The following is a 19,144-nucleotide window of genomic DNA, read 5'->3' as shown; positions in this document are numbered from 1 at the left end:
TCACTTCAATAATGAAAAGAAAATTGAAATGAAAAATACGCGCCATCAAAATGAGTACATCTAGAGAGAGAGAGAGAGAGAAAAACAAAAACAAACCAACTCTGGAAAGTTCAAGTAGTAAAAAGAAGCAAAAAAAACAATCCCATGAGAACGAATCAAAATGTTCAAGTTTTTCTTTTTTGTCTTCCCTGTTATCTTTATTTTTTTTTCACCTGATCTCTTGGTACTTTCGACATTTTTTTTTTTTTTTCTTGTGTTTTTTTGCAATTTGTTTTAATGCATTTTTTTTAATTTAGTCGCGTTTTAAAAATTAAATTTTGTTTTTTGCAATTTATAATTTTAAATTTTAATACAATTGAATATTTGCACATTATTTTTCGTTAACATCATTGATTATTTTTTTTACATAGAATATAGCAGTGTTAGTTACACGACCTGTTGTCATCTTTTACGTTAGATTAATTGAGTGTATACACGGATTTACAAGAGTATAGTTATATAATTCCTAAAATTATAAAATCTTTTTAAATAAAAATTATGACGATTGATTTATTACGTCCCATATCGGATATCTTCAAAAAATTTTAGGCACCCTGAATTGTATAAGATACGTTTTGGAAATACATAGAATGCAATTCAAAAAATTCTGGAAGTTTTTCATAAAACTTTGTAATAAGTATTATCATTGTATGCTCTAATTAACATTTAAATTGACGTCGAATTTTGGTGTAAAAATTTGGCATTAGACTGCTAATTTTAAGCTCATGATAGTAATAAAGAGTTTTATCTACAAACGTCAACGTTAACTTTGTATTTCGAAATGTGAAAAATAAATCCTGTTTTTGTTTGATAATAAAGTATAGTTGTTAATTAGTTTTGGATTTAAATTCAGTTTCAAAACTTTGTTTTTGACAAGACGAAATACAACTGTACTTTCAATTTTGTTTTTGAATTAAGAAACAAAAATAACTTCAAATTTTAATTAATTTGAGAGAATGTTAATGAGAATTATAAGTATGAACAAATTTTAATTAAATTTATTCAACATTTTTATAATCAATATAAGTGAAGTTTTTATGTAGTTTAGTTGTATATATTTTACATTAATTATTAATATTATAAGAATTATATAAATATTAACTTTATTTAATAATATTAAATTGTTTTTAGAAATTATTTCAGTCAAAAAAGTATTCGTTTAGATGAACGTCTCAATTTTTGTATGAAAAAATTTTGAAATTAATTTTGTTTTCTTTTTTCTACTCGTTCATATATGCAATATTTTCGTATATTTTTACATTTGTATTGCACCCTGAAAGTGGTCAAGAACATGTCTTTATAATTTATTACAACAAAACAATTCAATTAATTTGTACATTCTTAGTATAGACGCAATCCATATCTAATGTCCAAAATTTAATTCGCAATAATATGTACATATTTTACATGCTAAATACAATATGTATCATACAACCTTCAATTGACTACAAATTTATAAAGAATATGAAATTTCAAATTATTGTGCAAAATGTAGTGACAGTTTATTTGCTAATTGAAAAATTGTAAATTTAAATTGAATTTTTTTTATTTTTCTTTTTAATGTTTACAAAATTTTTTACATTACATCCTTTTGTAATACAAAAAAAATTGCAATAAAAAGTAACAAAAAGTACGTATGTTGCAAAATGAATTTTTAATTTTGAACAATAATTGAAATGTCAGTACATTTTTATTATAATAATAATTATAAAAAATATTTATTAAACGTCAGCGTGACATACTAATAATAATAATAGGTAATCAGAAGCGTATCATAACAGTGAATAGTAGCCATATTAAATATATTATAAAGCCTTTGTTTTAAACCTTAGAAATTGATTATATGTGTATAGCCTTTTTCTGGCAAGAAAACATTTCTTATTTCATAAAATTGAAGTGAAAGTCTCAAGTTGGGTACTTAAAAACTTATGATAAATTAACTTGTAATGTCAATTTAAAAATTATATATATATATTTTTTTTTCTTTTTTAAATTATTAAATTTATTATATTAAAAAAAAAATACATGTATGTTTGTATATAACAGCATTTAAACAAGTTCATTCGAATAAAGAAAAGTTCCATAGTGTGAATGTGCAGCGAATTAATAATTTTATAATGTGCGAGACTCATGTTGGGATATAAAAAATACAAAAAATGAAAATTTAATCATAAAATAGATATTATAACATTAAATTTATATGATATCTTGTAAAATAATAATATTAAAAGTACACAACAGAAAAAAATAAAACATAAATCAACTATGACGCGCGCAATTATTATTATTAAGTATGTACATATAAATTACTTTATGAACAAATATAACAAGCCTATGGTAGTGAGCCAGAAAATAAAAATAAAGGTCAGAAATTTCAACAAAAAAAAAAATTATCAAAACATAACTGTAGAAATTACTACTATTTATGTTTAATAATTATTTTTTATTGCCTAAAATTTATGAATACATTGTGCATTTCTTGCAGTAAAATGCAATAAAATCAAATTAACTTACAAATTCAAATAATTTTGAAAATTTGTAACAAAGTATTAAAACAATGATTAAAATATATAACGGTGAGCTAATTGCCGTAAATAAACGTTTTATTGACCGTCTCCCTTCCTTTCCCAAATACAAATAATACTATACATATGTAAATTTATATATTTATATAAACCTGATTTAAAGGCAAGCTTAACTATAGTTGAGTATGTTTTTGAGTCCTTCAGTAACATTTTTAAGAAATTGTTTGATAATTCGAAAAATATTTCCGACCATCCGACCATGGTCGGAACTATTGCATTAATATTTCTTATATTAAATCAAATATTATTATATACAATTTTCATTCTGACCATCAATTATGTTCACAAAGATTTCAACTGTTCAAAAGAAGAATTACCAATTTTGTAAATATTTTGGCTAACTACAAAAACTTCAAGAAGATGAATAAAATAATGTACAAGTATTATGTAAATATTGCTTGGTTTTTAACAATATCTAAATAATATTTGCCGAAGAGCTTCATTAGCACAATACAGATTGTGCTAAAAATGTCTAGGATATTGCGAACCCGCAATTATAATTCCGATCATTTTGACCTTGGTAGTTGTATGGTTGTGTATACTTTCTAGAAATTCAAATTATTTTTAATTATGGGTAATATAACAGTAGTATTATAACTCAATTTATTTTTGATTTTTGTATTTTTGGTTTCCGTAGAAATTAAACTAAAAATTTTTGTGTCTCTCATATTAATAAACTTAAACCCTTACTAAACCCCCCACCATTCTCCTCTCCTTCGTCATTATATGATTAGGATTTTGCTTGGAAATTTAATAACTGCATTTTGTGATTCTAAATTATGATTATTTTAGCTCTTTCGCCTAAGTAATTCTTCTAGTAATAAAAAATCAGGTTTTCCTTCAAATTTGAAATTCGAATGAATTTCCAAATGAAAATGAAAATATAATTTCTTCAATTTAAGTACAAATTACACAAAATGTATAATTTTAATTTAAAATTTCCGGTAAAAAAAAAAAAAAGAAAAATTAACTTTTTCAATCAGATATATAAAATTTTTTTAATGTGTTACACCACAAGTTTATTTAAAATATGGCAGAGTATGCAATATATTTTATAAATGAATGACTATATAGATTTTTGATTATCAAAAAGAAATTGAATTAAATTTGTAGATAATAAAGAAAATTTAATAGTAGAAGAAAAATGTATAAGATTTTTTATTCTCTCTCTCAGTTATAACATATGAGAGCCATAACTGATGATCAGTGCGCACAAAATTTATATTTAACGATCATAATTTTTTTATTACTTTCTTTCTTATTGAAAATTTTCTTATTATAGTACTTTAGTATTGAAATTAATAATAATAAAAAAGTACATCATGCCGTGAATTAAATTACTTATGATATATATATGTATGTATATATAACATATATTTATGCATATTTACACTTGGAACATAAACTTCCAATATACTCGTATAATGTTACAAAAATAAATTATAATTTTTTAATATGCTTTAACCGCATTGATATTTAATTGTTGATCCTAAAATCGAATAAAAAAATTATACATAAATGTATATCGCGATGTACTAATAAAAAAAAAAACTATTTTAAATATGACACGTATCGGCATTTGTTGACTAATGACTGATTAATTGGTTCATGAAACTTGAAAATTGTTTTGAAAATATTTATATATAATTATATTCAATAAACTATATAGTTAGTATATATGCATACATATATACACAACTTAAATATTTGCACTCAATTACTCTTAAATAAGCGTCACGATCGCTCACTTTTTAAAGTAAAATTAAAATTTTTAAGATAACAGGCAGACGTAAAGTGATCAAACTACATCTTAAAAATGAGAATTATAAATTCAATAAAAAAGAAAAAAAAAAAAACAAATTGACATTTAAAGAGTGACATGATAAAAATTAATTTTCTCTCTCTCATTTTTCTTTTTTTTTTTATAAATATATTTTTGTATTTAAAAGGAAAAGGAATGCTTTACAGACACAGTAATCAACAAAGACAGGACATTGAATTTATTCGTGTTGCTTGATTATTATTTTTTTTTTTGTTGCATTTGTAACTTACACCCGGCAGATTATTTATATTTGTATGAAAGAAAAAAAAAAATTTTTTTTTTAGCATATCGATTACAAATGACGATAAAAATATGAACTGTAAAAAGTAAAAAAAAAAAAAGAAAACGTGATTTTTTCAATGAAATTTAAATTTTTTTTTTTCTTAAATTCTTTGAAATTATTTTTTATTTTTGCTTTATATTTAAAGATTTTACTGATATTAAAATGTTATGCACCAGAGTTATGCTGTTGTACAATATGTATACATTGGGATACTGTTATGTAAATTGTGTTTTAGTAGCACGCTTATAAAGGTAACAAAATTTATAAAGAGGTTATTACACTAAAACCATCACTTTTCCTCCCATTCTTTGATAAATTCTTAAATGTACATATTTTCTTAAATGTACGTATGTATGAGAGTATGTTGATGCTATCGTAAGTGAAAAATAACTTGTTATATATATATAAAAAGGATTGTAATCTTTGTAGTAGCTAAAATTTTTTAAAAATTTGATACTCAGCCGTATTTTTGTTACTTTTATTTTTTCCTCATTCAAAACAAAAACTGATGTATGACAAAAGGTACTTCCCTTTTGTCAATTAAAAATGTTTGCTTTTATTCCAAAAGAGATGTACTGAAAAGTGTTCTCTTATAAGAATCCTTGGGTTTATTTTTATTTTTATATAGATTTTCTTTTTATTTTTTTAACATAGATTTTGTCTTGATAACATTGTGCCAATATTGACAAGAATAATTATTATTTTTGACAATGACATCAATATTTCTTTTAATATTTTTTTATTCATATAAAGTGTTATTCTTAGAAACAAGTGTAGTTTTGTTTTACTACAACAGGATGTTATAAAAAGTATCTTGTATAAAAAGGTATTTTAATTGTTATTATATACGGAAACAAACACACAAATTTTACTTTTTCTTAAAATTATATCTTCTATTTTTTTGAAAATTATTAAAATGTTATAATTTTAATTATAGGGTTGCAATTTGAACGGGTTTGAAATACAAAAGAAGTCAGATTATGTAAATATGCAAATCAAGATAATATGTAAGTATATGTGAAATTTTTTAAGTAAATTTACATAAATTTTTGGTTAATATCTGATAGTTTATCTATATTAAATGGTAGTATGTAATTTATTTATAAAATATCAGTTCAAAAATGTATATAATCTTATATTTTTTCGAATTTCTCAAAATCTAATTATATTGAAATCATTGTACAATTTCTCAATAAAATTTTAAAAATTTTATTCTCATATCATTAAAATTGTGCTGTTATTTACAATAAGTGTACAGATGAAGAGCGAAAACAAAAAGAGAAAAGAAAGCTTTTCAAGACATTTCAAGTGACAATATTTATGATGTAACACATATGACGTAATTATGAGAATTTAGACAAAAGTGTAGAAATCCTTTAATAATTTAGTATATATAATAAATCATTAATAAAACAAAATAAGAGATTTGGAATTCCTTTTTGTCAATTATTTTCAGTGGAAAATATAAGATATTATTAAAGTTCCATATTTTTTGTATAAAAATATATGTCTAGTGTGAGAACATTGTGATTATGGCATAATGCAAATTATTTGTTAGCATTACGCCATTTAAAGAAAAAATAAAATAAAATTTTTGAAAATAAAGTCAAAGAAAAACCTTTGATTTTAATAAGGATCGAATGAGACAAAATTTATAAAAATTGTTTTAACAATTTTTTATACATACTTGTGCAGCAACAAATTTTGCAAACAGGCAGATGGTGTAATGATAACATTTTGTCTGTTATCATTACACCATCACAATTCATTTTATGATTTGTAAAGAAAGTCGATTAAGACAATTTTATTGGCTTATGAGCCTATAATTTGATGTGTTCTTCAATATCTAGCATGGTTTTATAAATGTGTACAATTATTTACATAACTATGGTAAAACAGTTAAATGGTATGACAAAACTATAGATATATAGTTCCTTAAATGTAAGCAAAAATCCTCGAAAATCTATTTGATATGTCTTTTTACAATTTGATTTTAAAATATTTTAAATCAAATAATTATAGTGACTAAGAAAAGGTGAAGATGTTAAGCTTAAGCGCTCATTAGTTTTAAATTTATTCAGAAAATTTTCCGTGAGATTTCCAATTATTTTCTATATATTCCATTATAGATATTCCATTATCCTATTTATTTTTTAAATTTCGTGATTTTATTTGAATATTAATTTTAAAATTGCTATAATTATTGTTGTGTTAAATATTAAATTTGCATTATAAAATTCAAAAATTTCACATTTTATGTACATTTTTTTAATTTTAAATTTATTTTGCAATTACGTATAATAAAAATTATTATTTTCATGTTATTTAACAGCATTCTAATTATTTAATTAATATTGCAGAAATTTATTTGTTTTAATTAATTTTATATTCTATGAAAAAAAAAATTATTTTGTTAAATTGGAACAAAAAAAAAATCTAGTCAAAGTGTGTTTTTCGTTCATTTAGAATTTTTCCTTTTTTGTTTAAAAATTGGAAAAAAAAATCAAAGGAAAATAAAAGTGAGGTTATTTACAAAAATAAATTGAATATTTTTTTGTTTCTTTTGTTTTTTTTTTAGTTTAAAGTACAAATTAAACAAAATTATCTTGCAAAATTAAGAAGAGTAAAAAACAAGATTTTGCTTTAAAATTGTTGAAATTGTTATTGAGTACGTATTTTTTCATGTAAATTGAAAAAAAAAACAATTATATTCAAAAATATCAAATTAAATACGTTTATTAAGAAAAATAAAAAAAAAATTAAATAAGAAAATATACGCCAACTGTTTGTTTGTTTTTTTAGTAAATAAATTTAACATTTTCGCTGCCAGAAAGGATAATCATTACAATATAATAAAAAAAAACATGAATTCTTTTGAAAACAATTCACTATTAAAAGGCATAGAATATCGGAATTCAATTTAGTGATTGCGTTTCACACCAATTTTTTATTTACATATGGAATAAATCGTTCCGAATTGCATTCACAAAAGCATGTAAGCAGTTTTACACGAAATAAAATGTATAATTTATTTATTTATTTACAATAAGATCTAAGAGGCCCAACTCCTTCTGGGTTTCCATGGGCTCAAAATGCACAATTAAATTGAATTGAAATGAATTTTCTACTCTTAAAAAATCATGCAAAAAATTTGCTATTAAATTTATGAAATTATATTTCAAATAATGTTAATAATGGCAGTTTTAATGTGAAAACGTAGCCCTTATAAAATAATATAATTTTAAAATTTAAGTAAGCAATTTTTAATTAACATTATTTTATAAGCATACATAAAAAAAATCTTTTGCGTGGAATTAATTTATTACATTTTTGGAAACAAGTTTCATTTCTTAAATTTTCTGAAACCAATAATTGAGTGATTTTCTCTTAATAACATTAATTTTATTTTAGTGATTGCCGATATTGCGACAATTATTTTGAGTACATATTTTAACATTCAATTATTAATTTAAAAAAATTTAAAAATTTTGCGATATTAATAATTTTTCATTAATGGATACCTTAATTTTCCCAATATGTACATTTAAAGAATTTGAAAATTCAATTTAGCCTGGGCATGAACCAATTGAAATATGAATTTTTTAAATTAATTTTGAAAAATGTGCTACAGGTGGTGCACTGTTAATATTTTTATTTCTTAAAATTTGACTTTTATTAGTAATGTTTAATTTATTGTTATATGTCCGATATTTAATTTGGAAAATCATTTAAAAGTAAAATATCGAGAATTTTTATTTTTCTAATTTAATTAAATATGGCAGCGAAAAAGTTAAACGAAAAAAGTATTGAATTATAAAAAAAAAATTGAAAAAAATGCAAATTCTATTTATTTGTTTTTTTTTTTTTTGGTTTAATTAATAATTAATTATTATTAAAAAAGGAAAACAAAAGTTGACAAAAAAAAAACAAGAATATTTTATATTTTGTTAAAAAAATATTAAATTTTGAAATATACCAATGAAATAGTATCTGTGTATCCCTTGCCGGACTGGAGGGTTTTATATGAATATTTTTTTTTTTTATTAAATACATGAAAATTTTAATTATTTTTATATTTTTGTAATTTTGTCCCAGTTTTATTTTTTTTTTAATAATTTTTTTTTTGTTTATATTTCATTTTTATAAAATAGAAAAAGAAAAAGATGAAAAAATTTTATAATTAATTTTTTTTTATATTTGTATAAAATTAAAAAAAAAACATAATTTATTTTTATAAATATTTTTTTTTCATATACTTATATGTAGAAACATTATAATAATATAATTATGATTTAAAAAAAAAATGGTGAAAATATTATAAATAAATTTATAAATTAAGAAAAATGAAAAAGTTAATTTAAAAAAAGAAAGCAATTGCATACTGTTAGGGGTCATTAATTTTGTTTATTTATCATTAATATAAATTATGATTTATTATTAATTAATTTTAAATTAATAATAAAAATAATTGAATTAGAATGGTAGTAACGTCACAGTTTATTCTTTGATTATTAAAATTTAATAAAATTAAAATTTTAACAAAATTCATTCTAATAAATCAATTAAAATTTAAGCATCCTTCTAGACCATAATTACTTATTTGTTCACATTGTAATTAAAACGCAAGCTTTTCCTCTATTGGTTATATTAAAAGTGGATTCTTGATTATAATAAAATGCTTAATTTATTTTAAACATTTAAATATAAAATTTTCAAAAATTGAAATTTTTATTGAAATTAATAATGAATAAAATTTTATTGAAGTTTTAATTACTACTCGTATATTGAATTGGTCTAGTATAATAACAACTATGTACTGGCGCCTGATTCTCGAAAATTTTCCAAATGAAATACAAAAAGGTTGATAATTGCAAACAAAAAAAAAGGCTATATTGCAATTTATCAAATAACGCATTTCTATTCAGATATACTTGGGACCTTTTTTTTTCTTATCTAACTTTTCCATTTTTCCATCTTTTTTTTTCTATATCAAAAAGAATAATTCATTTAAGCATTAAAAATAATTAATTTTTTTTTTATTTTTTATTAAACCTCAATCACTTAATTTAAAATAAAGCAATAATAATATTTGTAACTAGAAAAATGTAAATATTTAAAGGGAAAAGAAATAATAATTATAAGAAGAAAAAAAAAAAATAAATTAAAATTTAATGAAAAAAATTTTGTTTTACCATTTTGTTTAACGGAAGCATTCTGTTCGCTGCCAAAAATGTTTGACGCCATATGATTTTTAACTGAGCGTGGTGTTTGCGGCATATCGTCACCAAATAATTGGCTGTTTCCACCACCTGGTGGTCTCAAGACTCTGTAAGAATTAAAATAAAAAAATTATTAAATATAAAAAAAATAGAATACTAATTGTTTCCTATATTAAATATTTTGTACAGGATTAAAGAGTTAAATTTAATTTTGAAATATGTAGTAATTATAGAATTCTATAGATTGTTGTAGATATGAAAAGTTTTCATTGAATTTTCATTTATTTTTAGAATTTATTACGTATTTAGTTTAATTTTTTCTTCAAAGAATAATTAATTAAAAATATGTTTTAAAAATATATATACAAGTGCTTATTGCACTAAATTTTTTTTTATAAAGACCGACAAATAAAACTTTTAATTATTTTTAAATTTATTTAATTATTTTTAGAAATTTTATTGATTTTTTTTTTAATTTTATAAATTAAAATTATTGATTTTATTATATACTCGTATATGTATGTACATACGTTTAAAGATTAATTATAATTATAACATTTTTATATTAAAAAAATCTAATTGAGAAAAATATTAGGCATTTTTTTTTAAAGCAAAAGATATTTTTTGCATATTTCTCGGCAAGAGAGATAGCAAAATCGTTATAAACATTATCGACCAGTGTTCATATGTTTACGCATTATTTCTTTTGCATATTGATGCAGAAAGATATGATTTTGAAAAATATACCAACTTCATATATTAATAAAGGACAGACTAGAACAGTATAATTATATTTTAGGAATTATATTTTAGGAATTTTGTTTAAAAACAAATTGCATAATAAAATAATTTTAAATAATAAAATGTTATACATAGTAAATTTGCCGAGGGGACTAGTAAAATTTTCCATAATATATATTAATACCTTGATAGATGTAAAAAGGAGAAGACCGTTTCAAGCTCATAATACTTAATTCAGCTTGAAAAACCAATAAATTTTTTCTTGGAAATTTTTGTTCGGAAATATTAAATATATGTTAAAAATTTTGATTATAATTGTTAACGAATAAAAAATTTTACGAATTTAAATAAAAAAAATTATTTAATATTGATTGATTTTTGTAAGAATTTTATTAAAAAAATTATTAGAACCCAACAATAATTTTTATATGTTAAAATTTTTCAATTAATCTTTATAATTATTATCTTTCATTTCGAACATCTTTAAATTGTAGCAATTCAAGAGCAATTATTTTTATTCTATTATTAAATATTTTAAGGTAGTTATTGTTAAAAATCAACTACAATTTTTATAAACCATAATTATTTCAAAATAAAAGAAATGAAATTAAGGCATAAGAAAAAAACTGTATATGAAACAAGAATAAGGGGCGGAGGCACATAATCTAATTCCGAAATTCCATTGAAAATGTAATGATTACCAGATTTATAACAAAAAAAAAAAATCAACATTTATTTGTTAAGCTTTTCAATTCTTTTTGTAAACTTCTATATAATAGAAGGGTAACCTTCTTTTTACATTCTCCACTTGAACTTAAAAAAAAAACAACAATTCATCTAACGTTTTAGATTCTTACATTTCATTCATTGTAAAACTTGATGATAACTCCCTGTTTTTTCTCATTTTTTTATTGTTTTCATTAACTAAGTATAATGAGACAATAAAATATTTAAGGTGAACAAAAAATGTTACCCATATCAGGTGAGATAAAAATAAACTCAAAATAATGAAAATTGAAATGTTTTTGATTACCATAATTTTTTCCTCTTCTTTTTCTGTTTTTTGCAGTTATAGTTGAAAATATCTCTTTTTTTTTTGGTCAATATTTTTCTTGTATTATTCTTCTATTTCAATTCGTTATTCTGATTATTTTGTAATTTTTGTTATAACATCGTTTTTTGTTATCAGATAATGTTGTATAAGAGGATTGAGACGGATCGAATCGGATCATATTATACAGATGAATCTTTTGAAAAGATACAATAAAAGGCAAAAGAAAATTATGAAGATATCGTGATCCTATTGTTTTATGGGGAAAAAAGAGTTAGTAAAAGCATAAGACGACTTTTAATATTAAGAATTAATCGAAATATTTGAGGTTTTCGAAGATTAACTAAGAAAATATTGTTATACATTTTGAGTAACATGTTGTAGTTGGAATTAATTCAAAAGTAAGAAATTATTTTGAATACAAAAATATGCAGCGTTCTCTACCGGAACTGGCCGTGATCGTCTAGTGTTTACGACCCTACGTTGTATACCTACCGGAATAAATTTGCATAACTCCAAATGATTCTTTGCATAAGCTGTTGTTAAAAATGTTAAATAATTTGAGACTTATGTATGCACATTCTAGTATTATTTGAAATTATGCTAAATATGCGAACGCTTCGAATGTCGGATATCGAACAGAAGAAATTTACTTTAAATGGGGAATGAACTATTTAATTACAATCAACATAATTGCATTGTATTTGTTCATATACCTTTTTTTTTATCTAACTCCTTTTATTGTTACCTTGTAGCGGTATCTTTATTAAATTTTCTACATGTATTAAGAAATTAATTTTTTAATGTTCTTAAGAATTTGAACCCACTTTAAAAAAATAATTGATTTTTTTTTACCTTAAAATACTCTACATTTTTTTTTAACAAAAAACGCTTTTAATATTTTGTCTTAGATGCTTATAAAATAAGTTGAACTTTAGTATACAGTGAAACTCTCACAAATTGCCTTATTTTGTAAAGAAAATTTTATATGCGTATTCATCTTAAAAAAATTTTCTAATATATTACATAGAATTATTATTCTAGAAAATTATTATAAGCCTTTCTTTATGTCAAGGAAATTCAGGTATTTATATTTCTTAAATTCAATATTAATTATGAATATCTGGCGTTGCAAATTTCATAAAATTTTTTTACTTAAATTATTTACACGAAAACCTTATACCGTGCATTGTTAAACTTTCTTTAAAATTCCTCTTTAACTTAGATATTTACCGTATCAATAATGTATTAGAACAATAACTTGAAAATTCTTCTCAAATATCTGCTCAAATTTTTGAATCAATAGAACTTAGTTGAAGTTTCAGTAAACGTTGTACTGTATGTTTATTACGTATAGCACGGTGCCACTTCAATTGCAATAATAAAAGGTGATCATATAAAAAGAAAAAAAAAAGAAATATAAACGAAGATGATCCAAAAATGAAGAAGGAACAAAAAAAATTTTAAATTATAATGGACATTTTCTTCTTGAATGCAAATAAAAAACATTATGGGAGTAAAAATCATGACTTACAGATCAACGCACAGCCATATGAAAAATTTTATTGTTAAAAATTTAAAAATGATAAAATAAGGCAAAAGGTTAATACTGGATTTTTCATATTTTCCTTTAATATTTTTTTTCCGTTTTTTCTTTTATTAATTTTTAAAATTAATCTTGGTCATTTACATTTTATATAAAATTTAAAAAGGCATTCATCATTTCCAAACAAAATCAACAAAGAAAATAAAGACTTAAGAAATTAAATTGAGATTGTGAACTCAAATTGTGAAAAATTGTATACTTAATGGCAACCGTAACAAGTAATAAAAAAGAAAAAATTAATTTGAATTTTTCATAATAAGAATTAAGTTTTTGTAATTTGAAGATGAATTGAAAATTTTAGTCCAATACTCACGAATAAAATATTATTCAAATTTACTTAAAAATCACTTATCATCTCCCAACTTATAGGTAATTTTGTTACTTAATTCATAATTTTTTTAATTTATTAATATCAATGCCTTTAATTATAGGTTTTTCATATTAAAACAAATAAATCGGCTTATTTCAAATATTGTTTCATATGTATTACAATAAGTTGAATAACAAATTTTAGCTTTGATTGGGTCTAAATTGAATTTTTAATTATGTGTTTAGTCAAATTTAATATATGCAGTATAAGTTATAAAGTAGAAACAAAAAATTTGAAGTTGTAGAATAATTAAACTCAACCTTCAAAATTTATGTTAAAATGATAATGGAAGATTTGACTAGGCCAGCCAATGTGATACTTTTACGAATGAATGATGCAGTTTAAATTGCTGCAAGCAAAATATCATAAGGATTCATATTTCCTGAAATACTCTTTGTTTTATTAGTATAGATGGTATTAAAATGATTTGTACTAAATTTGATAACTGTATTATTTTGAAATTTATATATGTCAACATCTCTCAGACCCTCAGATAGTTTTATAAAATAAATGAGTGATTTTATTCCGTAAGGTTACGATAAGCATTCGATATTATAAGTAAGTAAAGAATTTGCAATTTTATTGGTATTGCAGTCATACTATAGGATAGATTATAAACAGGACATAAAAAATTATTTTGTAAAAATTATTTTGCTGTCCGAAGGAATTTTACGAAACTTACCTTTTAATTGCAATAAGAACGATTTTTTTTTTATTCATGTAATCGTAAAGTAAGTTTAATGAAAATCGAATACAATTTATTATCTTATCAAATAATGAGGAGAAATGGGAAATCGAGAATTTATTTTAAGCTTTAAAGAGTGAAAGAGTAATTAAATTCGAAGCAAAAGAATCTCTTTCATTTTGATAACATGACTAATTTATATTTAAAAAAAAAAATATTTCTTTTTTATTTTGCTTTTGAAATCAAGTGGAGGGTTTATGTCTCCTCAATTACATAATTTCTTAATTCTGATAACCACGCAACGCAATTTATTTCAATATCATTTTTTTTTTATCTCGTAAAATACTTTCTTAAAATAAAATAATAAAAATCAAAAGAAGACAAAATCATATTATCAAGAAAATAAGCCAACGCAAAAAATATTTAATAAAAGCAAATGTATAAAAGAAACAGAAGAAGACGAAGAAGACAAAAATATACTTTAGAATTCATTATTATTCGGTACATACAAGTTGTTATGCTGGTCCTGAAGGCTTTTCAAAAGGATATATTTCAGATGGTTTACTACTACACTTACTACCCACGTTTAATATTCCAATTAAATTTTTTTTTTTAATTTTAATTTTTAATTTTAACTTAATTACATTAAGAATATCTCGGCTTTAAAAAAAAAAAATCATATCTGTATTGCCTTGATCGTTTCTAAAAAAAAAAAAATTTTTTTTTTTTAATTTCTATAAGGAGGTCAAGTTTTTTAATGTTTTGTTTTTATATAACAATGTTTTTTATTTTGTATAACATTAACATTAATTTACTTGACTAACGCCAACGTACATGAAATTAAGGTTCAATTTGATTTATAGTTAAATTTATATTGTAATTTAGTTACTATAATTTACTGATAAAATGTGATAAAACAAGATTGAATGCATACAAGAAGATGAAAGTTAACTGAACTGGGCATGCAACATTGAGAAGAATTATTGAATATAAGACAAGTATATCCAATAAAATGAATTTTAAATATATTTTGCAGCATAATATATGCATAATATTATATATAGAAAAAGTCATCAAATTTAAATCTTGTTTTAAAGTTTAGTTACTCATTTAAATCAATATAAAGTAACCATATGTACTGTATTAATATTAAGGATATTTTAATATAGGGAACAAAATTTTATCTTACTGAATTTATTATAATTACTTTAATTTATTTACTATTATTTATAAACTAAAATTTTTTATTGTAAATCTTGTAATTTTTTCGACGTATTTTCACTTCATGCTAAACCAAAAATGTCTAAAGTATCACCTAGTAGAGCAAGAGTAATTTGATAGTTCCTATTATACAGAGGCATAAGAATGATATTCTGTCGGGTGTCTGTCACAACATATAATTGATAAATTATTAAATCGTGATAGTAATACAAAGTAAATAACAATATTAGATTTTAAATTTTAATTAGTTTTGTATTTTATTTCAATTAAATTTTAGGCTATAAATTTTAGGCTGACCCTGCTTATATCAATAACTTTTTTAATATAAATATTTAATAGGATGTTATATTTTTAACTGTAATTACTCAGTGTAAGCAATACATCACTGCCAATGTAAAAGCCACGAATTTTGGACAATTAAAGTATTTTTATTATTTAATATCAATACACAAAAGTATTATAAATTTCATAGTAAGAGTATTCGAGAAACAATGCAAATTCCAATTTTTTACTTAGCACGTCACATGCTTATTTTGGTTTTAAACAATTATTATGTACAGAGAGAGAAATATTGAAATTTTATTACCGTATGCATTGAAAATGATGAATGTAAATATTACAAAACGCATACGTTTTCCATAGATTGTTTTAAAAAAATGTTTTGTTTTAAAAAAAATTGCATTTTTACGTATATATTTAAGCAATAAAGAATTGTTTTGAAAATAAACTTGGTAGGTGCATCAGATTGCATACAAAACTAAATCAAGTTATTCAATAATAAAATAATGGGACTTAAAAACAAAAAACAAAAGCAATTTGTTCACTTTAAATGGCAACAAAAAAAAAAAACAAAACAAAAACAAAAACTGGGAGCCTTACAGAATGATATTGTCATACCATATAATTATAATCAAAAATAATAATAATAATAGCAACAATAAATAATAACAATTAAGTGATTTCGTCACACTTGATTTATTTATTTCATGTCCATGTTTCATGAAAGAAAATTTCCTCATATTCAATGGTATATTAAATGAATACACACAATATACATGAACGTACACATAAAATAATGAGCACAAACTTAAAACGAATATATATAAAATTATAAAATAAAATTTCCCACCTTTTAATATATAATTTCCTTTTATTTCAATATATGTACGTATATGTCTATATATATATATTCGCTATAACAAACATAATATACGTAACAATGTAAGTTTAAGTACATTTTAATTTTATTCCTTCCTTCGTTCCACAACTAATTTATCAAATTTACCATAAACCGTGTTGAATTTAAATATTCACAGAGAAATAAAATAATTGTTATACTAGTATAATACATATATATGATATGTATATAAATTGATAGTATATATCTTACATTTGCATACACATAAAATTATATATTATTGTACCTGTATAATAAAAATGATTTGCAAGAAGAAATTTTAGCATTAAATTTTCACGTACGATCTAACAAGATCTATTAAAAATTTCACATAAAACATACATATTATATGTATATACAAATGCACATATTATATATATTTAAATAAGTCGAACAAAACTACAAGTATCATATTGAATATTTTATTATATATAAATGCGTTTTATAACATCAGTTCCACATGATTCAACTTAGTTCCGAAATCATTAAAAAGACTCATTGATAAGCACATCGAATTAATTTGCCTTTCTTTTCTTTTTTTTTAACAAAAGGAGGGCCTCTCTCTTTTTTTTTTTAAATTTCCCGAGATTTATATTGTATATGCATTTAAACATACTATTGTTGTGTGGTGATATTGTTAAAAAAAAAAAACAGATTTTAAAATAAAATGTAGGTAGGTCCAGATTACAGTCTTACAACACAGAATAAGAAAATGTAAAGTATAAAGCTTAAAAATCTTCATATTGCTAATTTTTAATACATTAATCAGAAAGTGGATAAAAAAATCTATATTTTTGGGAGAAACAAAAAAAAAGACCTTAATATTCAAAAAAAAAACAAGAGAAAATTCTCTCTTTCACTTCTCTACATAAATTTTATATTCACAATTTCTGATATAGTTAATCAAGAAATCAGTTAATCAAGCGTAAAGGGAATAGAAAAAAAAAAACAATAAGAAGAAAAATACTTTGAAAGCAGGTAAAAATTTGATTAAAAATTAATTTGAAAAATTTTAAAGAAAAGAGAAAAATCGGAACTATGGTTTATTATTTTCACTCATTCACAATAAAGTTATATTTATACTTTTATATTAAATTAGGGGAAATTTATTTAATATTTTTTTTTGTTAGATGGAATTACTCTACCTTGGAATTACTCGACCGCCTTAAAATACTCTTTATTATATCGATTTTGGTTATTTTGTTCCATTATTGCCATTCAGTGCCAATATAAAAAAATATTTGTTAAATCTATGCATGAAAAATTGGGAGTATTTGAAAAAATATTTCGATTTGTTGTGCAAGACAAAAATTTAATATAAATCCAATTATGAAAAATTGTGATCTCTGTAACTCTGTAAAAGGATGACATTACCACAAAAGAATGTAAATCTTCTGCAGCAATAATAAATATGCTTCTTAATAATATTGTTGTCTATCATAAAATTTTAATATCCAGTATAAAAACAAAAGAATATCTTTATTTTGAATTTGCGCCAATAAAACCGTTGCTACTGATTTCTTATGATTTAATATAAATCATATAAAAAAAATATTTAATTTAAGTATTTTTAAAAACTATTAAATAAAGGAATGAAAACAATCAAAAATGAAAAAAAAAACTGATCAAGTGATCGGATCAATAGAGGCGCAAAAATTTTGTATTTTCATAATTTTGATGTAAGACACAATACACGCTCAAAATTGTCTTACGAAAATGTCTTTATGAACTGGTAATTGACCTGTTATTACATTGCCCATGAACTTAAGATTTATCCTAACCTATCATATTAAATTAGATTTAAAACTTGTTTTTTAAACTAAAGATTACCTCAGATCAAATTTCTCCCGATTTTCCAATTCAATATTGTAAATAAGGCTCTTAACATGTATGTACGAATATTCTGTATGATTTTGTTTAATTATTGAAATAAATTAAATTATATTTCTGAAAACAATATTATGTCGATCCTTGTTATCATGTTCAACATTTCTGACTAAAATATAAATACTAACTAGTATTTATAATAATAAAAAATAATTTCTTAATTTTTCCGTTTCACAAAATCTTAAAATTTATGTCATGTTTTCATTTTACTAACGATATTTGTATTGAACATTACAATTTGTTCCCCTAATTTTCCATTGAAAACTCTTTAAACCCCATATTTAATATTTTATAGCGATTTAGATGAGTTTTTAATACAACAACGCTTTTTTTTTAAATAATTATTGATTCGTTTTACAAACTCTTAATAATAAAAAAAAATAGAAACATCCATTAAAGAGGTTTTCTTGATCCTCCTTCTTCAAAATTACATGAAAAGATTTCTCAATTTTTTTTTT

General features: G+C 21.9%; 1 protein-coding gene across 4 annotated transcripts in view; it reads right to left on the bottom strand.

Annotated features, from left to right (window-relative positions):
* LOC129609848 (microtubule-associated protein Jupiter) overlaps positions 1-19,144 on the bottom strand; it is a 144,517-nt gene that overhangs the window by 27,752 nt on the left and 97,621 nt on the right. For 3 of the 4 annotated variants that reach the window (XM_055521981.1, XM_055521980.1, XM_055521982.1), the window contains exons 3-4: positions 9,922-10,055; positions 8,706-8,738 (exon numbers count right to left, since the gene is read on the bottom strand). In XM_055521981.1, the coding sequence (XP_055377956.1) occupies positions 8,706-8,738; positions 9,922-10,055 (167 nt within the window). The remainder of the gene's footprint in view (positions 1-8,705; positions 8,739-9,921; positions 10,056-19,144) is intronic. The other variant, XM_055521983.1, reaches the window with a different exon arrangement.

The sequence above is a fragment of the Condylostylus longicornis genome, unplaced genomic scaffold, assembly GCF_029603195.1.
Source record: "Condylostylus longicornis isolate FDR11 unplaced genomic scaffold, ASM2960319v2 ptg000040l, whole genome shotgun sequence".
NCBI classification, from domain to species: domain Eukaryota; kingdom Metazoa; phylum Arthropoda; class Insecta; order Diptera; family Dolichopodidae; genus Condylostylus; species Condylostylus longicornis.
The sequence above is the reverse complement of the archived record's forward strand: the minus strand, read 5'-3'. Positions and strand labels throughout refer to the sequence as shown.